The sequence below is a fragment of the Narcine bancroftii genome, chromosome 3 (genome assembly GCF_036971445.1).
Source record: "Narcine bancroftii isolate sNarBan1 chromosome 3, sNarBan1.hap1, whole genome shotgun sequence".
NCBI classification, from domain to species: Eukaryota; Metazoa; Chordata; class Chondrichthyes; order Torpediniformes; family Narcinidae; genus Narcine; species Narcine bancroftii.
Genome location: NC_091471.1, coordinates 52,410,887 through 52,434,073, shown reverse-complemented (window position 1 = coordinate 52,434,073; position 23,187 = coordinate 52,410,887). Strand labels below are relative to the sequence as shown.

The 23,187-nt window shown below is 40.0% G+C and overlaps 1 protein-coding gene across 4 annotated transcripts in view; it reads left to right on the top strand.

Moving 5' to 3' along the window:
* Positions 1-23,187, top strand: part of cntfr (ciliary neurotrophic factor receptor) — a 385,486-nt gene that overhangs the window by 145,630 nt on the left and 216,669 nt on the right. For 2 of the 4 annotated variants that reach the window (XM_069924086.1, XM_069924085.1), the window contains exon 3: positions 5,348-5,426. In XM_069924086.1, the coding sequence (XP_069780187.1) occupies positions 5,348-5,426 (79 nt within the window). Of the gene's footprint in view, positions 1-5,347; positions 5,427-16,570; positions 16,755-23,187 lie in introns of those variants that run through there. The other 2 variants (XM_069924088.1, XM_069924087.1) reach the window with 2 other exon arrangements.

Here is a 23,187-nt window from a genome sequence, read left to right as displayed (position 1 = left end):
GGATAGGGCATTGCATCTCACTGCATAATGGGTCTGCTTATGAGAACACCAATCTATTAAATCACTTCATCAATGCCACGTTGTCTCACATGAAGAATTTACTGTTTAGAATAAGTAGGTAACATTGTTTTCATATTAAAACCAAGATTGTAAAGGGATCTTGATAATTAAGCTATTAAAACCAACCCATCTTCCTGTTAGAAGTGCCTGTATTCTGCAAAATTGCTGTGTATAGGCAGTGATCTAATTTAAATTAAAAGCATATCTTAATAAATTAATTCCTCATAAGCTCCTAATGCATTTAAAATGGATAGTTGGTCATCATGTGGGACAAAATAAATGACAATAGTTAAAAGTGGATAATATCCAGTTTGCATCATCCATGAAGTAGTTTGAACCTTAATTTTCATTTTGTTGAGTCCCTTTACCTCGTCAGATCTTTGTTAAGCTTTAACTGTTTATTTTCAGCTCGCTCTCTCAAAATCAACAGAAACCAATGCTTCACATGAGCTGGAGTTTAAATTCAGGACCGTTGCATCAGATTAAACCAGATGCAAGAGACAACAGATGTCACTTGTATGGGTTTTCATCTTTTTTTTTAAAGTGATTTTCTCTCTAGGTGGCTGCAGTTAACATTCCCTTTGGCAGTGAACAGCCTCAATACTGCAACCTAATGCTTTACAGACCGGGCAACACATGAAACAATTTTTTTTTGGTTTTGAAGAGAGTTCTTCACTTCGCTTTTCATTATAATACGTCTAATTATATCGTTGCACACCTACCTCATTTGTTTACACCATCACTATCGTTTGACTTCCTGACTGCTTAAAGTCTGAAACATAATAAACAATTGTTTCATGCGACAATAATTCCAACCTACTCCTTTCCAGTGCTTAATCATTATAACAACTTATAATAGAATGACCTATGGAAAAATATATACCCATAAATGATTGTCACTCCGTATTTAACACGTACATAACAGATTTAGGAGTCCTAGGAGTCCTCTGAGTCTGAAATGAAAAAGTTTAATTCCCTGCCTCGATGAGCACAGTAAAAATGGGTTTAATTCCATCTTTGTGATCTTGAAAATATTTTGTTCTGAACCATGAATTAAACAGCAGGTTAGCAGATGTAAACTATTATCGATTAATACAATACTCATTTTCTCCCTAAGAATAAACATGTCATATTTCTAAGCTGATAGTTTTATACAAAGTCCAGGATTTTTAGCCTAAAGAAATCACATGAGAAACCATTCTTGTTTTCCATTTTTTCCTCTTTGTTCTGATGTTTAGGGGTTAGTGAACATAAATTCTTCCTCCCTCTGATTTTTATGAAAGGGATATTAGGGCATTCCCTAACAGTTCCAAATGAAGACGCTGTTTACATCCGGTACCGCACGGATGGCAGTCTCTTCAATCTGAGGCGCCTGCAAGCTCACACCAAGACACAAGAGAAACTTATCCGTGAACTACTCTTTGCAGATGATGCCGCTTTAGTTGCCCATTCAGAGCCAGCTCTTCAGCGCTTGACGTCCTGCTTTGCGGAAACTGCCAAAATGTTTGGCCTGGAAGTCAGCCTGAAGAAAACTGAGGTCCTCCATCAGCCAGCTCCCCACCATGACTACCAGCACCCCCACATCTCCATCGGGCACACAAAACTCAAAACGGTCAACCAGTTTACCTATCTCGGCTGCACCATTTCATCAGATGCAAGGATCGACAATGAGATAGACAACAGACTCGCCAAGGCAAATAGCGCCTTTGGAAGACTACACAAAAGAGTCTGGAAAAACAACCAACTGAAAAACCTCACAAAGATAAGCGTATACAGAGCCGTTGTCATACCCACACTCCTGTTCGGCTCCGAATCATGGGTCCTCTACCGGCACCACCTACGGCTCCTAGAACGCTTCCACCAGCGTTGTCTCCGCTCCATCCTCAACATCCATTGGAGCGCTCACACCCCTAACGTCGAGGTACTCGAGATGGCAGAGGTCGACAGCATCGAGTCCACGCTGCTGAAGATCCAGCTGCGCTGGATGGGTCACGTCTCCAGAATGGAGGACCATCGCCTTCCCAAGATCGTATTATATGGCGAGCTCTCCACTGGCCACCGTGACAGAGGTGCACCAAAGAAAAGGTACAAGGACTGCCTAAAGAAATCTCTTGGTGCCTGCCACATTGACCACCGCCAATGGGCTGATAACGCCTCAAACCGTGCATCTTGGCGCCTCACAGTTTGGCGGGCAGCAGCCTCCTTTGAAGAAGACCGCAGAGCCCACCTCACTGACAAAAGGCAAAGGAGGAAAAACCCAACACCCAACCCCAACCAACCAATTTTCCCTTGCAACCGCTGCAATCGTGTCTGCCTGTCCCGCATCGGACTGGTCAGCCACAAACGAGCCTGCAGCTGACGTGGACTTTTTACCCCCTCCATAAATCTTCGTCCGCGAAGCCAAGCCAAAGAAGAATTAGATAAGAACTGTAAATGGAAAAGAAATCTACTTGTTAGATTCCTTACCATTTTTCCTTGAAGAGAATAAAAATTCTCTAAAGAGAAAATTAAAATTGGGATCCCCACTTCAGAGGGTCTAATTACATTGTGGTATTATCCTCAATTGAAAGAGAATCTGTTAACCTTCTGACTTTTAAATACAAAGCTAAAAGACATCACCTGCCTTTATCCCAAGAAGACTAATCTGATGCACATTTACCACAAGTTTATTCACTTTTTTGTGTGTGAAGCAACAAAGTAATTTATTACTTAAAAGACTGGAGCTGGTGGATCAATGTATATTTTCAAAAAATAGATGAATTAATATTTAATCAGGTAAAATTACTGCAACACAGAGGCTGTATATCCCATTGAGCCAATGGTGGCTCACCACAGTGTAAACCTATCAGTTCCATTCCACATCTCTCTGGTGCAATTTATTTTCTCTCCTACAGTATACCTATCAAATCTACTTTGATTCATCTTTCCATTCACCCACATTAAAAAATAATTACATGAAACTGATTAACTTACCAACATTCCTCTGTAAGTTAGGAGAACAGGATACCCAGCAGAAATACACTTGGTCTCAGGGTGTGCATGCGAGTTCCAAGTAGGCTATATCCTAGATCAGGATTAATCCTCCATCCCTGGAGCTGTGAGGCAGCTTAACTGTAACACCCCATATTACCTGTCATGGGAAAATGAAATAAAGACAGATAAGTGCAGATGAGACACCAACCAGGCTTAATCTCATTAAGTGTAGAAGATACTCAGAGTTAGAAAAACTTAATCCTGTCCCTTGATCATTGTACCAGTAAACCAGCTAATGAAATACAAACAGCACCTAACCGGAAGTTAAAAAAATAATGCAATATAATAAAACATGTGCAATTAAAACTAACAACAACACTATTCTACTATTAACTGTTAAAAAGGACTGATTTTACAATGAGTGCAGGACCACTCAGCGCCGTGATTCAGTGTCCAACATAGTCACTGCTTCATTAAAAAAAAACTCTTCTTGAGCCTACTGGTGCATGAGCGAAGGCTCCTGTAATGTCTGCCCGATGGGAGAAGAGTCCTTTAATCTAATATACCATCTTGAGATAGTGGTAAAGAAATATATAAAAGGTTTGAAGAGATATCGATATTTGATGCTGCTTCTACAATATTTCCATTTCTGTTCTTCTCAATGGAAGAATTCAGACTTTGATTTTGCCATGATCTAACATTACTCAGTTGCTGCAGTATATTCTGTAGTTAGACCAAATGCACTGTGTGACACTGTTGGTTGGATGCAGATGCTGAGTCCAGTGGCAGGAGCACCTAGCAAGTTAATTGCTCTGTCCTACAATTGTAACTCTCAAACGCTAGGCAATGTGAGTGAACTGGTTTAGTTGCTGGTGAATGATTCTTTCCAGAGTGCTAACAGTGTGGATTTCAATGCAATGTCAACTGAAATTTAAAGCGAGGAAGATGAGCTCTCACTTGTTCAAGAAGGTCAGTTACGTAGTATTAATATTATTTGCAATTGTCACCATGGATTTGGGAGGTGTTTATGTCTTTTTACATAGCTGTTGCATTCCAGGAAATTATTCCCAACTTCCCAGAATGCAGTCTCTGTAAAAAGATTAGAATGGGAATGAGGTCTCTTTTCCGCTCAAATATTTTACCTCCTCGACCCCTTGTTATTTTCATGGATCGCCTGCATCTAAACTGAACTGCAAGTGATCTGTGAACAACGGGCTAATGAATAGGATTTCCAGCCTCCTTAAATACCACACTTCAAGTATTCTGTCCAAACTTGCGGTGTGATACAGATATTTGGAGTTTTGGTCGTTCTGTGTGAACGGCCACTCCAGGAAGGTAGGAAGCCAATTCAGAATGGAATAATAATGCAAGTTCTATGAAAAAGAACCATAATTGAGGTCAAGCTGCATGCATGCTGAGATGGTTTGCTTCATTGTTAGAGATATTATGAACAGAACTTAAACAATTACGGAAACATTCTTTTTACCTTGTTAGTAAATTAATAAAAAATTAGTGAGTTGAGCATATTTCCCAAAGGAATTCCTGCAGATATTTGGATGCTGTGAGGAGTGGCCACCAATCAACATCACCTTTGCTGTCAACTGCCAGGTTCACTTAGTTAAATACCGTTATGGTGACAGTTTAGTAATTTATATATTTTCTTTGTTAGCTTTTTCATTCATATTAAGGTCCATGAAAAAGTCCAGGCTGCATAGTTCCAGGAATCTATTTTTTTTTTCCTTTCTTTTATTGTCTGTTTCTCCTGATCTGTTTGTCTCTCTCGGCCTTTCCCAGTCCAACAGCACTCCCAGACCCAGTCACGCATCAAAGGATGGCGACACTGGTTGTTGGCACAACATCTTTGAATTTCTTTCCAATGTGGAATACAAAACAACTTAATAACAGAAAATGCAAGCACTTGTATAAGCAAATCCATATTCAGTAAAATTATTTTGATTATATTTTTATTATCCCTGTAATGAAAACCAAAAGAGGAAAAATGTGGGTTTACATTATTCCCAACAAGGGACATTGAATGCACTTCTCATCAGGTAATTGACTCTAAATTTCTACCTGTCAAATTGTCTCATTAGAAGTGCAACCACGGAGGACACCGTTCGTGCTTAGCCTCGCAAAGTATGACAGATTGAATTGTTAGCTTGACTTTGGTTCCTGAGTTCTGCACAGGCAAGTCCTTAAGAGGAGGATATGTTGAAAGAATGATGCTCATGTTTTCAATGCTGCTCTGTAGATTAAGAGTCCCAAGAGCTGTCTTTTTGACTGATGTTAATGATTTCACTTCTTTTCTTAACAGATGGCAAATATTGTTGCTTCTGCCTACTGTGTGGTGCTGGCCATTCTGCTGGTGTGTACTCGAAGTCACAGTGGGACGGGTAAGTTGGAAAACAAAGAATTTCCTTTCACCTTCCGTTTGCACATTTCCCGTTAACCTATTCCACCCCAACCAGAAAAAAAAACAAATTTATACAATTCCAAGTTGGATCTCTAATGCACCTACTTTTCACATCAAAATAACTTTTCTTTTCCTTTCATGAACGCATGCTGGGATCGAACTGGATTTTTGTTTTGTCCAAGGTGCGAAACTTGGAAAATGAGCATGAGATGTTGCAATGACAGACTGGCTATTCATCTCAATCATCAAAGCCTTTCTTTACTGTTGTGTGCTGTAAACTAAATAAAATGCATATTTCAGATATCAACAATAATGACCTAAAGTAACCCTGCCCTTACCTAATTGAAAAAATAGTGTCATGGAGTTTTACAGCCCATAAAAAAAGGATTAAAAATTATCGAAACCTATTGAAAACTGAAAGCCCTGGGTCGAGTGGATGTGGAGAGAATGTTGCTGGAATCTTGGTCCAGAGAGCACAGCCACAGAATGCAAAAATATCCCTTTAGAACAGAGATGATGAGTCATTTCTTTAACCAGAGTGGGGGGGGGGGGGGGGGGGGGCTGTAAATCAATGAAATTTGTTATCGTGGATGGATATGGAGGGTTGAAATAAGACAGAGATAGGTAGGTATTTGATTAGAAAGGGAACCAAGGGTTATGGTGAGAAGGGAAAAAAATGGAGTTGAAAAGGATAGTAAATCAGCCATGGGGGAATTGTGGGCTGACTCAACGAGCCAACTGGCCTAATTTATCTCCTGGGTCTTATGGTCTTACGACCTCTTTGATGAGCACCTACACTCAGTCGTAGAGGCGATGCTCAACCTTCTGTGGCGTGCTGCTTTAATTCTCATAATAAAGCCCATCAGCCCAGATTCTCCATGCTGACCCATTTTGAAGGATGTTTCATTCTTCAGACCTGGGCAGACTGACTGAATGATGTCCTTCTTTGCTATTCATGAATATAATTCTTCATCTTAAATGATTAAGTGCATCAACACTTTCAATTCGAAGCATGATTACAGAACGATTCATCTCTGGACAAATTTTTGTTCAATTGCAATCAGATGTAAATAAACAGAATCTGAAGTCTTGTATCCAACTCATCCTGACAATTTTTTTTTAAATTAGAGATACAGTATGATTACAGGCCCTTCCTGCCAACAGGACTGAGCTGCCCAAATACACCCATGTGATCAATTAGCCTACTAATCCCATATGTCTTTGAAAGGTGGGCGGAAACCAGGGCACATGAGGAAACTCGTGCAGACTCAGGAAGAACATAAAAACTCCTTACAGATAATCCCTGATTTGAACCCTGGGTAATACTGTTATGCTAAACCCTTACACTAACCGGCTGCCCAATCATAATTGGGCATTTATTATCCAACCCTAATTACCTCAGAACTAAATAATTTATGGGTCAATCATACTGGTGAATGTGGAGTCACATAAAGAGCATTCTGGGTAGTGACATCAGACTTTTTTGCTGAGAGACATTAGTGAAGCAGATGTGTTTTCACCAGACTCCAGTCATTTCAATGCTTACTGTTAAAATACTAGCTTTTGCTTACAAATTCCAGCTTTATTTAATTAGTTATTGTGATAGTACAGATCTATCACCAATGTACATAGTGTATATAGTTACTGTATCTAGACTGTGCTTACAGCGATTGGCTGAGAGCTAAGCCACACCTATTGTCTGGGCCTTAAAGGGTTGTGTCCCTAGCCAGGTCAGATCATTCCGGACTGGTCGGCCACCTGTGAAGAGCTCCTGTCTTTTGCTAATAAAAGCCTTGGTTTGGATCAACAAGTCTTTGGTTCTTTCGACGAGCTCTACAGTTACATTTAAGTTCAATAGATATCATGTTGAGTTTTGAACTAATTCCTCTGGATCAGTGATCCAGATATCTGGCTACTTGTACAATAATGCTGATATATTCTGATGCATAAGTCATTGTCAAACAGTGTGGAAAGGTGTCCTTTAACTCACCCTAGTAAAAACATGGGGATGCTGGAGGAACTCAGCTGGCCTTGCAGAGCGCCTTGAGGGTCAAGATATTACCAATGTTTCGGGCCTGAGCCCTTCCTCAAGGTGTGAGCAAAAAGAAGGCAAGGCACCTATATTTAAAAGCTGATGAAAAGGGAAGAGGAGTACAGACCGACAGTTCATTTATCAGCACTTTGGTCTATTGTCTTGCTGGTGGTTTAAGAGTTGGTTTAAATATGTTTTAAGTGTTGTGAAAATGTCTGTCTTCACCACCTTCTCAGTGCATTCCAAATTCTAATTGTCCCCTCGATGAAAAGACTGTTTCTTTGTACAACTCAAAGCCTCTTCCATTTTACTTTAAACCTTTGCCCTGTGGTTCTGGATACCTCTGCAACGAAGAAACATTTATTACTGTCTACCCTATCAAAATCACGTCATTTAATAAACCTCTATCTGGTCTCCCCTCTGTTTTCTCCGCTCCAAGGAAAACAAATTCAATTCACCCAGTCTCTCATCATTACTGAGATACTCAGTCCTAGGCAACACCATGATTAATCTCCTCTGCATACTGTAATCTTCGATGCAACCACATTCTTTCTCCATTGTGGCATACAAAATTGCACTGAATATTGTTGCTTAACAAATGTTTTATAAAGCTGCAGCATAGCTTCCCTATTCCTATATAATATCTATCTAATGAAAGCAAGCTTGATTGTCTGGGTATGGGATTTTTTTAACCATCAAATAAAATATTCTTTAATTAAATGCATTCAGACTATGGTTATTATAGCTCCGATAGTTCAGTGGACCATTTCATCGGATGCAAGGATCGACAACGAGATAGACAACAGACTCGCCAAGGCAAATAGCGCCTTTGGAAGACTACACAAAAGAGTCTGGAAAAACAACCAAATGAAAAACCTCACAAAGATTAGCGTATACAGAGCCGTTGTCATACCCACACTCCTGTTCGGCTCCAAATCACGGGTCCTTTACCGACATCACCTATGGCTCCTAGAACACTTCCACCAGCGTTGTCTCCGCTCCATCCTCAACATCCATTGGAGCGACTTCATCTCCAACATCGAAGTACTCAAGATGGCAGAGGCCGACAGCATCGAATCCACGCTCCTGAAGATCAAACTGCGCTGGGTAGGTCACGTCTCCAGAATGAAAGACCATCGCCTTTCCAAGATCGTGTTATATGGCGAGCTCTCCACTGGCCACCGAGACAGGGGTGCACCAAAGAAGAGGTACAAGGACTGCCTAAAGAAATCTCTTGGTGCCTGCCACATTGACCACCGCCAGTGGGCTGATATCGCCTCAAACTGTGCATCTTGGCGCCTCACAGTTTGGCGGGCAGCAACCTCCTTTGAAGAAGACCGCAGAGCCTACCTCACTGACAAAAAACAAAGGAGGAAAAACCCAACACCCAACCCCAACCAACCAATTTTCCCCTGCAACCGCTGCAACCGTGTCTGCCTGTCCCGCATCGGACTTGTCAGCCACAAACAAGCCTGCAGCTGACGTGGACTTTACCCCTCCATAAATCTTCGTCCGCAAAGCCAAGCCAAAGAAGAAGAAGTTCAGTGGTTAAAGCATTGGTCTTGTAAATCAGGGGTCTCAAATTCATTCCTCACTGGGGCCTCATTTCTGTGAGGGGCGCTGGATAGAAGAGGTGTCTCTCTGTCTTCCTTATGGTAGACAAAGTTAAAGAGTTTCATGTATGTTACATTCTAAATGTAATATTATGTGACAATAATGGAACCTTTACCTTGTACATGGAAAAAAATACAACGGCAATGATTTGAAAGGTGGAGTAGACTCAATAGACTGAATGTCCTAATTCTGCTTGAACGTCATATGATCTGTCCAAATTCCATCTCTATCATACTCCTCGGTATATACCACTGTAAGTTCACTATGAATACATATTTGGAAAAATTGAAAAATATTAGCCAATAATAAGACCAGCAGGATCTGTAGAAGTACAGTCTTTAGAAAATAATACACCACAGGCTGAATTGATCTCTTTCCCACCTGTCCTCAGTCAACTAGTCTGAAAATAGTGAGTGACTTGAGCTGACTGTGACCCAACTCACCCCTACCACCAGCTTTATACTGAGGAAGCATACAGTGAAGTGTAGTGAGGCATAAGAGGTGACCAGACTTCAGGCAGTATACAAATGTTTTAGCAATGGAATGTGATAATCCTTGACAGGAAACAAGGATGGAGTTAGCTCTTCACTTCAAATCAATATTGTCAAGGCTTGTTATGTTTTTAAATGACCTGATATTCAGAGACTTTGAAGAACAAATAGAATTTTAAAATAAAGTAAAATAATTTTTAAATGCATTTTTCAGTGAATAAGTATTATTAAAATAGTCTTGCCATGTGCTTAATTATGGTTTCAAGTAAAATAAGTAGATGAAGAGCAAAATAAGTAGATGAATTTTCTGTTTCTTCATAATATTCAGCTCATGAATTCACGTTCTGTCTGATCTCGAACTAGAGTGGCAGAATCTGCAGCTTAGTCCAACATAGCAGTTCTCCACTGCAGGACTCCAGTGATGAAGTGCAGACAAATGTGCTCGATTCTGTCAACACAGACTCATGATGGGTCCATGCATCCAGAATTCACTTTGCTATGAAATCTTGTGTACAAGTTTTTAATGTATCTTCCTTTTAGTTTCTTCAATTTCAGGGGAAAAAAAATCTTTTGAGAAATTCTCAGCATTCTTTTGTAATCTGTTCTTTATCTGTTAATGTTGTGAACAGTGCAGTTATAGCACAGTGACAAGGGTAGAAGAGCTGCTGCCTCAAAGCTCCTGGGACCTGGTTTTGATTCTGACCTCAGAACAGTCTGCATGGAGTTTGCACATTCTCCCTGTGACCACATTGGTTTCCTCTAGGTACTCTAGTTTCTTCTCACAGTAATGTGAACTTGTGTAGACGAGTTGGTAGAACCTGGGGAAGAGAGGTTTTGATGGGAATGTGAGGGAATAAAGTACATGAAGTTTGGATTAACGTAGAAAAAATGGATGTATGACAGTTGGTACAGACTTGGTCAGTCAAAAAGCCTGTAGATATCTCTGACTCCACGAACCCACAGAATGAAAAGCTTTTAAGCATAGCTTGAAATTTCCATCCTGACATGCAGTCAATGGACAGATTTCAAATTTATTGTCAAAGTACATCCATGCCATCACATTCTTTTTCTTGAGGCGAGGCAGAATTACCACTTATTGGTAGTGCAAAACTAAATCTCTCTGTAGTCATTTCTTGTCCTGTGCATTGGCACCTCCATACCAAACAAGTGATGCAATCACATGAATTATCAATCAGCGTCCTGAAATTTCTCATCTGTGACATATCCAATAGATTTATGCAACAATGGCATATCTTTTCCATGCTCTTGCCTTTTCTTTTGCCCAGTATAAATAAAATCTGTTACTTACAGCTCAGCACTCTGCTTAATTTAGTTCCTTATATTTGATCATCCTGTTCCCAGATATTAACTATCTCTCTCAGCTTTGTATCATCTGAAAATGTGATGGTGTCCTGACCAAAGAAAGGATATAGTAGCATTGGAGGCAGTCCAGAAAAAAATCACCAGGCTAATTCCTTAGAAAGAAGCTTGTCTGATGAAAAGAGGCTGAACAAGTTGGATCTGTATCATTTAGACCAGCGGTTTTCAAACATTTACTTAAGGTGGTATATGAGTGGAAAGAAAACGTTTGAAAATCACTGATTTAGACTAAAGAAGAACAAGGAGTTATCAAGTTGAAACATATTAGATCCTAAGGGTATATGATAGAGTTACTAGTTTCACTTGTAGGAGAGTTGTAGTTTCAAATTGAGGTGTGGGTCATTCAAAACAGGTATGTAGTTTTCTTTTTTGTTGCAGAGGGCAGTGAACCAATTGAATCCTCTCGCCCAGAGTGTTTTGGATTCCACATCACTAAATTAATTTAAAGTGGAGGCACATGCATTTTTGAAAGATCTAGGAATGGGAACACGAAGGAGATAGACAACTCCATGGTCTAGTGTCAGGTCAAAATGAAGGAGCTGGTCATTGGTTTTAGGAAGTGGGATGGTGCACACATCCCCCGCCTGCATCAACAGCACTGAGGTGGAGGTGGCAGAGAACTTTAATTCTCTTTGTGTAAATATCAACAACAATTTGGCCTGGTCTAATCATAATGGTACTACAGCCAAGAGAGCAGGCCGATACATCTCATACCTCAGAATTCTAAGGAAATTCAACATGTCTCCAACGTCTCTTACTAATTTCCATACATGCAGCACAGGAAGTATCCTGTCTGGGACTTGGAATGGGGATTGCTATGTCTAAGAGCCCAAGAGAGTTGTGAATGCAGCTCAGGTTATCATGCAAAGCAGACTCCATCCATTGATTCCATCCTTACTTGTACATAAAAGTTGATCTCTTTATACATATTAAAAAAAAACCAATGTGGATCACTCACTACAGTTTTCTGTAACATTATATTCTTCACTTTTGATTTATTGTTGCCCTACCTGTGGTACTTCTGGACGAATTTGACTTGCCCAGATAGCATGCCAAACAAAAATATTCACTGTATCTCAGTACATGTGATGACAATAATAAACAATTCAGTATTTGAGTGCTTTAGGAATCTAGCATAAAGGAGTAGTTGAAGCTTTAGCTAGAACTGGGATGATTATGATAATGATAAGCTTGAGGGCTGGGTGACTTCCTCCTGTTCCTATTTTTGCATTCTTATGCTTTGGTTTTATCCCACTATCAATTATTTTTACACATTAGGTAAACTGCAGTCGTTTCAGCACTGATACCTGTTTCCTTGCTGATCACCTTCTGGATGGCTGATCGAGCATCGTGAAAATTATCTTGAAGCCAACCTTTAATGCTTTTCAGAAGGGATTATCCTTCGCTATGCCATGTTAGATCATACAGGCGCAGGAGGTTCTGGGCCAAAATGAGTGACAAAAAGAATTGTCAGTCCCTTACAGATTTAAGAATGTTATGAAATAAAATTAGCATGAAGTCCAAGTCAAAACTTGAAACTCTAACTAAGTTGCTGGATTAGTGTCCTGTTATATTATTCAAATCCCACCACAGCAAATAGAGAATTTAAACTGAACTAATTGAATAAATTTGAAATGAAGAACTAATTGGAATTAAACTATTGTTTGGTTTGACGTCAAACATAGAACATTACAGCACAGGAACGGGCCCTTTGGCTCACATGTCTGCACTGAATATGAAAATCTTATTTATTTCACTGACTACTTTAAGGAAAAGAGATCTTTTATTCTTCTGTGTCCAGATCCACCAATATGTTCGACTCTGAACCTCCCCACAATTTTGAATGGTCAACAGATGCCAGTGATGATTGGAAGAATTTTTTTTAAAATCTGTCCTTTAGAAGGTATGTCTGGTTAATGTAGAATTGACCCACAGAACACAGGAACATCTTAGCTCTTTTGCTACTGATCTTAACGTAGATTCTGGCATTTGCTCTGTTGTCGAATAATGGCAAAGGAGGACATTTCACTGATATCTGTAGACTAATCATTTTATTTTTAACTTTAAGTGATTGGTGTCATAGACTCACAGAGTTCTACATCATGGAAAAAGGCCTTTCAGCCCAGCTTGTCCATGCTGACCAAGCTAGTCCTATTTGCCCTCATGAAGCCTGTATCTTTCTAAACCTTTCCTGTCTGCCAGTCCAAATGTCTTTTGAATGTTGCAATTGCTTCCTACTCCTCTGGCAGTTTGTTCCACACACCTTCCACCCTCAGTGTAAAGAACATGCCCCTCGGGTTCCTTTTATGTCTTTTTCTCCTCATAAACCTATGCCTTCTAGTTTTCGATTCACCTTTTCACTTTTTCTTAACCTTCTAGTGATGCTACTTAGCTGGAATGGATTATCCTCCCTGTGCCCTGGATCACCTTGGAATATGTGCTGTGTCTGTGGGACATGGCTCACCATGTATAAAGAAATTAGAAAGGGATGGGTGAAGGAAGGTTTATACTTGGGAGATAGCTATGGACTTCATGCTAATTTTATTTCATAACATTCTTAAATCTGTAAGGGACTGACAATTCTTTTTGTCACATTCTGAAGACATCCAAAAAATTTTTACTGCCTGTAAAGTACTTCTTGAAGTATACTTACTGTGAGAAACAATTCAGACAGTTTGTACCAACAAGATCCCAAAAACACTTCGAGTTAAGTTTATTGTCATGTGATTGTATTAGTACAGCTGGACAAAACAACGTTCTCCGGTCTTCGGTGCAAAACACACAGACACACAACCGGACATAACAGACTTACAAACAATACGTATGCAGGACAAGTATTCATTTATACAAATAAATAAACCAATATCATTTCATGAATATTGTTCCTTGGATGGTTAGCTTGATAAGTTCCTTAAGTCGTTCAGCATTTTCACTGCCTGTGGGAAGAAGCTGTTCCTCAGCCTGGTGGTGCTGGCTCTGATCCTCCTGTATCTTGGGAGCACCTGAAAGATGGATTGTGCAGGGTGGAAGTATTTTTCAATGATTTCAGTCATTCAGTGATTGAACAATGATCCCGGTAGAGATGATCTCATTTGTGAGATAATTGACAAATACTCTCTTTACTAATGTTGAGTGGTGGCTAAATATTGGTCAGGACACTCAGATAATTCCTTTGCTCTGCCTCACAAGAATTTGATAGGATTTTAACATCCACTTGAAGAGTTAAATGATCAGTGTAACATCTCATTTTTAAGAAAGTGAAACAGTGATGGATGAAGAACTGTATCTGTATATGAAAGAAGGAAGTGAATTGGAAAAATAACATTAAGAGAAACAGCGGAGAATGCCTCTCTTCAGTATTTCTGATCTAAAGGGGGAATACGCGCTTGCAAAATAGTTCAACGACCTGTTCTCTTCACAGCTGTTGCTTGACCTGCTTTATGTTTCAAGCTTTCGTTATTTTTGTTTCAAATTTCCAGCATCTGCTTCTTACTACATTTTGGTTTAGTTCTATTATATCACTCAAAGTCAGGTGAGGTTGGATTTGCACTCGACTTCAATTTAGAGTTAATGTTCCAAAGCTGTCAACAATAAGGTTGGGATTTGCCTTTTGGCTACATGAATGGAGCAGTGAAATTTGATTCTGGGATAAGTCTTGAGAAGGGTTAAATGATTCACAGGAAGAAGTGTGTGTCAAATGGACTGAAAAGTTAAAGAGCTGTCAATCTTGATTGATGAACTGTCTGAAAGGAATTTGAACCAGATGTCTAACCATGTACCCTTGAGGAGGCTTGCTTCCTAAATCCAATAGCTGGGAATTTCTTTTGAATTGGTAATTAATAAATAGTGGATATTTTGATTCTGAATTTTCATTCTTAGCATTCTCTGTGACTTGTTCTTTTAAATGGTCAGAATTTTAATAGAATCTACCATGATTGAAAAACATTTGTAAAATTAATGAGAATGAAATGTAATTGCGAATTTTATATCCAGAGGTATTGCAAATAGAAGCAAGTAATGATTGTCAGTTTGTAACAAGCAACAGTCAGAAGGACATTGTGTAGATATGGATAACATCAGTGCAGGAACAAGACCAAACAAGGAAAAGGACAACAAAAGTTCACTTGTCTGCTACCAAGAATGTAGGTTTAGTGTTAAGAAAACAGCTCAAAGATAATGAAACAAAGAATTTCAACAAGTATGGGGTGGGGGGGGGGGGGGGTGGGGGCTGTCCGAATGACAAACAAAGAAGGAGTTGCAGAGAAATTACATTTCTGGATAGATTCTGTGTGCTGGTTAGTGCCAACCCAAGCTTTAAACTGAACAGAACTCATTTATTAACCACTAGCCAGCTATAGTTACAGGTGGGAACGATGGCAGGTAATTCCCAAGCAGAGCCATCCAGTAAGTCAGATGGTGTGAAAGAGGTAGTGAAGGTGAGTTTCTGTACTAATGTAATTGGAACCGTTCCTTTCATAGAACATTACAGTGCAGTACAGGCACTTCAGCCCACAATCTGGTGCATGTAAGCCCACTCACCAATCATCTAATGTTTCCCTACCTCACACCCATATCTCACTATGTGCCTATCTAAGAGTCTTTTAAGTGCCCCAATTGTGCCAGCCTCCACCCCTGTCAATGCATTTCATGTATCCATCTTACCCCTAAACTTTCCTCTACTCGATGGCCTCTGGTATTTGCTATTGTTGTCTTCGGGGAAAAAAGTGTTGGCTGTCCACCCCATCTAAGCTTCTCATAATCATATTAAATCAGATCTCATCCTTTGTGTCTCTAAATGAAAAAGCCTTGTTTCATATGACATGTTCTCCATTTTCGGCAACCTCCTGGTAAATCTCTTCTGCCCCCTCTGTAAAGCATCTAAATTCCTCCTGTAATGAGGCAGCCAGAATGGAACACAATGTGGCTTCACTGAGTTTTATAGAGCTGTGACATTACCTCATGTCTCTTGAAATCAAACCTCTGAACAATGAAGACCAGAACACCACTGCCCTATCATGTCTCTTGAAATCAAACCTCTGAACAATGAAGACCAGAACACCACTGCCCTATCACTGCCCTATCAACTTGCGTGGCAACTTTGAGGGATCTATTGACCTGGACACCCCAAGATCTCCCTGATCCTCCACACTGTTAAGAATCCTGCCATTAACCACGTACTCCGCCTTAAAGTTTGACATTCCAAAGTGCAGGACTCCACACTTCCCTAGATTGAACTCCCATCTGCCACTTCTCTGCTCAACACTTTGTTTCTTAAAATTGTTCATAATATCTGTAAAACCTGCTCACATTGTGTCAAATGATGCAGAACATTGTTAATCTTAATGCAATGAGAAAATAATATAAAAGTCAAGGTGAGTGCTGAAAGGCAGATTTAAGTTTGAAGTGAGATTGATGTCGATACTAGATCCATTATTTTGCCTTCAAATATTCATTTTGTCTGTATCCAACATTTCACATTTTTATCCCAATAACATCTTTAAATATTAGACTATCAATATTCACAGTTGAGGGTGTATTTGCATATTGTTATGATGTAACAAACTAATGAAGTTGTAACTGCTACAGCTTGAATGCAGATGACTTCTAATTAAATTGGTAGCTTAAGACATGGACATAGGTGCAATGCTAAATTTTTAGGTGCCAAAGCTCACCAAAAACGATGACAAGGAGGTGACAGGGCCGCCCCATGAGGTGCGCAGAGTGGCCTCCTCAGGTGCCAGAGAGGTGAGCTCCGGCAGCACTGTACCCCTGGGCATGGAGCTATTGAAGGGCAAGTTTCAATCTATTTAATTGGGTGATAAATATCTGTACTCATTATTGATACTTCCACATGGACATGAAAACAATACATTACCATGTAATTGTCATGCAGCTTGCAATTTCAGAAAATAATTAGAAAAATTGAGAGCAATCAAATGTCAATATTTCAGTTATAACCATTCATGCTACTTTGACTTATTTTAGTATGACTCTTGAATAGTTTTAATAGACACAAAATACTAATTAGTACAACTAGTTTGGCAGGGGGGTGAGAGCCAGAATATGAGTGCAGAGAAAAGGGCAGAAGGTCAAAAGCATGATGCAATGTTCTGAGTTGTGAGGAAGGACAGGGAGGGGAGGAAACAGAAATCTAGTCAGAGGGTTTGAAATGTGTCAATTTCAACGCAAGGATCTGTACATGGAACTACAATGTTGTGGCCGTTTCAGAGACTTGGCTGGAGGAAGGACATGATTGCCTGATAAAGGTACTAGGATTTAAGTGCTTTAATAGGATGGGAGGTAATGGTGAGGGGGGTGGGGGGGTGGAGTAGCATTACAGATCAAGGATAGTATCACAGATATAGAAAGGGAGGTACTGCAGAGGGAGTATCTACTGAGTCTGTTTGGGTGGAAGTCAGAAATAGGAAGGGAGCAGTCACTATACTATCACTATGGAATAGTGTATAGGACCCCAAGTATCCCTTTGGACACCAAGGTAACAGATAGAGTTTTGGAATGGAATAGGAATTACAGGGTTATTCTTATGGCAGACTTCAACTTCCTTAATATTGACTGGCACTTCCTGACTGCAAGAGGGATAGATGGGGCTGAATTTATCAGGTGTGTTAAAGAAGGGTTCCTGACACAATATGTGGATCAGCCGGTGAGTGGAGAGGCCATACTAGATCGACTACTGGTCAGGTGGGGGAGTATTTTGGTGAGAGTGATCACAACTTCTTGACCTTTAACATAGCTCTATATAAGGATACAAGCAGACAAAATGGGAAAATGTTCAATTGGGGAAGAACTAATTACAATGAGGTGAGGCAGGAACCAGTGAGAGTAAATTGGGAACAAATGTTCAAGGGTGAAAGCATAGAACTAATGTGGAGGAAGTTAGGGACCACTTATGCAGGGTTCTGGATACATTTGTCCCACTGGGACAGGGAAAAGATGGTAGGAAAAGAAACCATGGTTGACAAAACAGGTGAGGCAGCTAGTCAAGAGGATGAAGGAAGCATACATTAGATATAGGGAGCAGGAAACAGGAAAGGCTCATGAGAAGTATATGGTAGCCAGAAAGGAGCTTAAGAAAGGACTTGGGAGAGCTCAAAGGGGGCATGAGAAGGCCTTGGCATGTATGATTAAGGAGAACCCCAACGCATTCTATGTGTATGTGAAAAACAGAAGGATGATGAGAATGAAGGTGGGGTCGCTAAAGGATAAAGGAGGCAACATGTGCCTGGAAGTGGAGGAGGTTGGGGAATGAATGAATACTTTGATTCAGTATTTGCAAGAGAAAAGGACCTTGGTGAAGGTGAGGTCAGATAGAACAGGCTTGTGTGCTGGACGATGTTGAGATTAAAGAAGAGGAACTCTTGGATCTTCTTAAAAATATTAAAATTGATAAGTTCCCTTATGCCATATATCCCAGGTTGCTGTGGGAAATGAGGGAAGAGATAGCTGGGGAAATAGTTATGATATTTGATTTCTCTTTGGCCACAGGGGAGGTGCTGGAGGATTGGAGAATGGGAAATGTGGTCTCCTTGTATAAAACAAAGATAATAGGAAGAATCTTGTAAATTATAGGCCAGTGAGTCTTGTGTCTGTGGTGTGCAAATTATTGGACTGGATTCTTAAGGATAGGATCTATGAGCATTTAGAGAAGTTCAGTCTACTCAAGGATTGCCAGCCTAGCTTTGTGAAGGAAAGGTCATGCCTTATAAGCCTAATTGAGTTTTTTGATGAGGTAACAAAACGAAATTGATGAGAGTAGGTCAGTGGATATGGATTTTAGTAAGGTATCTGACAAAGTCCCCCTGTGGTGGAACACGGTAATACAGGTGGGGACCTCACTGAAATGCTCAGGCTGCCCCGCCTCCAACCTGTAACTCCTCCCTGTAGTTTCCCAATAAAGACTAGAGCCTTAGTCTCCTCCCTCACTTCCAGCCTTGCATCTGGGCCAGAAGCATGTAGTTATATGCTGGATGTTTCACGACAATAAAGCCTTTGACCATGTGCTTCGTGTCTGCATGTGGTTATTGATTGTGCTACACCCCCATAAGGGACTTGTTCAGAAGTCGAGTCATGGGATCCATGGATCCTTGGTTGTGTGGATAAAAAATTGGCCTGCATGTAGAAACCAGAGAGTAGTAATGGATGGAATGTATTCTACCTAGAGGTCAGTGACTAGAGGAATTCTGCAGGGATCTGTTTTGAGACCCCTGCTCTTTGTGAATTTTATAAATGACCTGGATGAAGAGGTGGAAGGATGGGACAATAAGTGTGCAGGTGATACAAAGATTGGAGGAGTTGTGGATGGTGCTGAAGTTTGCCGTAGACTACAAGAGGATATAGACAGAGGTGGGCAGAAAAGTGGCAGATGGAGTTCAATCTGGATAAGTGTGAGGTGATGCATTTTGGAAGGTCAAACCTGAAGGCTGGGTACGGGGTTAATAGTCGGATACTTAACTGTGTGGAGGTACAGAGCGACCTCAGGTTGCAAATCCATACATCTCTCAAGGTTGCCACGCAGGTTGATAGGATAGTAAAGAAGGCAAATGGAATGCTGGGCTTTATTAATAAGGGGATTGAGTTCAAGAGTAGAGATGTCATGTTGCAACTCTACAAATCTCTGGTGAGACTACACTTTGAGTATTATGTTCAGCTCAGGTCACCTCATTAGAGGAAGGATGTGGAAGCTACGGAGAGGATGGACAGAAGAGTTACCAGGATGTTGTCTGGATTGGAAAATAAGTCTTGTTAGGCAAGGTTAGTAGAGCTGGAACTTTTCTCTTTGGTGTGCAGAAGGATGAGAGGAGATTTAATGGAGGTCTACAAGATTCTGAGAGCCATAGGTAGGGTGGACAGCCAACACCTGTTTCCCAAGGCAGGAATAGCAAACACCAGGGGACATATGTACAGAATGAAGGGAGGTAAGTTTAGGAGAGATATAAAGGGCAAGTTTTTGCACAGAGAGTTGTGGATGTCTGGAACTCCTTGCCGGGGATGGTGCTGGAGGCTGAAACATTAGGGGCATTTAAGAGACTATACAGGTACATGGATGTAAGAAAAATAGAGGATTATGAGGTAGGGAGGGTTTAGTACTTTTCTTTAAGGAATACATAGGTTGGCACAACATCGAGGGTCGAAGGGCCTGTACTGTGCTGTCATATTCTCTATTCTAATTACATTGGACTGAATTAACTGACAAAGAGAGTCACAGTGATACACATATTTCAGTGATCTTCAACATGAAGACCCTAAATGCTCACTTTTGGAAGGAAGTCAGAGATGAGGCAGCAGGGATGTTACCTTCCCTTCTGATTTCTCAGACTAGTAGCCAAAAGTTTGGGAATATGAACTTGAATTCCAATTTGGCAGCTGGAAATTTTGAATTGAAGAAGCTAACAAAATCTGTTTTAAAAATCTAGCATTATTAATGATGATTTGAAATTACCAGATTGAATTGTTCAATAACATGCTCTGGGAAGGAAATTTGCCAGCCTTACTCAGTCTGACCTAAATGTAGCTCCAGGGTCACTGCAATGAGGTTGACTTTTATTAGTCTCATAGTGGTAGAACCAGTGGAGCTGCTGCCCTAATACCTCCAGCAACTCTGGTTCAATCCTGTCCTCTGATCCAGTCTGCGTACATTCTCAGTGACTGTGTGGATTCGGTCTCATTTCCTTCCACATTCTAAAGACATATGGATTGGTAGTTTTCTTAGAAATTGTAAATAGAACCTTGTGTACAAGGTGAGTAGTAGAATCTACTAGGATGACGCCAGGACTTGATGAACTGATGTACAAGGAAAGGTTAATCAAGTTAGAAATTTATTCCCTGGAGCGTAGAAGAATGAAGGGAGATTTGATAGAGGGATATAAAATTACGATGGATATAGATAGAGTAAATGTAGATAGGCTTTTTCCACTGAGGGTAGGTGAGATACAAACCAGGGGATATGGGTTAAGGGTGAAAGGGGAGAAATTCAGGGGGAACATTAAGAGGAATTTCTTTACACAGAGAGTGGTGAGAGGATGGAATGATTGGAATGATCTGCCAGATGAAGTGGTGTATGCAGGCTCATTTTTAGCATTTGAGAAAAATTTACACAGGTACATGGATTGGAGGGGTATGGAGGAATATTTGACTGGATTGGGGTCAATGGGATGAGGCAGAATAATAGTTTGGTACAGACTAGAAGGGCCTGTTTGCTATACTGATGTTATTTTCTCTGAAGGGTGTTGATGAGGATGCGGGGTGAATAAAATGGGATTGGTGTAAGATTAATGAAACTGGGTGCTTTACAGTCAGCATAAAGTCCAAAGTACCTGGTTCTGTGCTGTGTGACTCTATAATTCGGAGGCATTTAGCAATAACTGAATCTGCCACATCCAGAAATAAAAGATAAAAAATGGCCTTGGTAAAAGTAAAACTGCTTGGATTGATCTCAGAATGTTGAAGGGGTGGAAAAAGGATCAGCCTTATCACCATTGAACATGTGGGTGGGGGTCACATGAATGCAGGATCCCACCAATGATTTACAATCAAGAAGCCTCCAAGAACTTGCTTTCTAGACTGACCTGAGAAAAATAGCTGATTCGCAGGCATAGAAATTTACCAGAGAATGACTGAGCATTCAAAAGTGTGACTTTGGACACAAAAGAAAAGTTTGATATCCATTGTCATCAGTTTTAATAATGCTTCTTTTAAAAAAATGTATATATTTTATTTTTTCCATAAATCTATTCATACAGTCATTAAATTTCTATGCATTTCAAATATATGTTCATTGTTTCCAAACAAAAGAAAAATAAAAAATTACCCTCTTTTTCCCTCTTCCCCCACTCATCAATATAACTTTGCATACCATCAGAGCTCTCATTTCTTTCATAATTTTAAAAAATTTCTGGGATATCACATCTTTACATACGTTGAAGGGTCAGGTTTACAATTGGACTCTGACATTATCTAAGTATGGTTGCCATATCTTAATGAAAATGTCATATTTATTTTCTCCATTGGAAGTCGAACTCCCCCCTACTTATTGCTTGATGGGCCGGGGAGATGCGTAGTTTTAATAGTGCCTTTTGATGCCACACTCCCTTTAATAGTACTTCTTGGTGCCAAACTCCTTCAAGTACTATTTCAGTGCAAGGACAGACTCTTGTACCTCTCCTCAGTTCTCTGGGAAATGTATGGAAAAAGACTAAGATAAGGCTTGGAGTATGTATGCTCTGGTTGAACCCATGATTGCAGAAGTCCTGGGAAATGGACAATAAATTGAAGGCAATATGGTTTGATAATGTCAACAACACGAAAAAGGTAGACAATATGGATTTAATTTCTATTTAAGTGTGTTCCAGATAGCTAACCGTCTGCAGATTCAAACTGAAGATAGATTAGGACATATGAGATCATGAAAGTCTGATACCATTGTTTAGAGATCTGGTTTGGGAGACATTCAGGGCTTGCACTGTAGATTTCATTTCTGCTTGTTATTGATATAAAATGCTTTGATTCAGCCAACTTGGAAGTCATAAAAGGCCTTACTTTTGTATAAGTCTGCATTCATCATTTCAAGTAATTATGAAAGATTGTGTGTTTTGAAAGGGTATCCTTAAATTTAGCAATTAGGAAGTTCAAACAAACCTACCAGTAAAATAAGAGCTAACATCAGTGAGAGGATTTAAATTTAGATTTCCCATAGGTTTTAAAGATTGCTCTTGTCAAAATTCTTAACTGGCTTTAACAAGATGGTTGTGAGGCTTTTCTCATCCACGCTTCTTGAATGTCTGAATTAGCATTTGGAAGTGATTGCAATGACAGTGGCTTGACCTGTGCATTTACAGTTCATTACTATGCCCAATTATCGTGGAGAAAAGTTCCAAAGCTCAAAGGATCAAAAGAAATAACATACATTGGTAGAGATTCCACACTCTATAGTGCAATCAACTCATTTTCAGCCTTGAATCTGGTGTCTGTCAAAAATTTTGATTCGCTGTTGGTTTTCCTTTGGAAATTGTATAAATACTTGAAATTAAGTTGCGATGTAGTTTCCAATTCTACTCCATATTTAAAAGACAACATCAGCTGATTATTCACAACTGAAGATACAAGTCACTGCCCAAAAGCATTGCAGTCACAATCCTATGCTTCCTTCCACAAAACCATGCCCTTAAACCTTATTACTGACATTTCAGAGCACAGAAAACAAACCT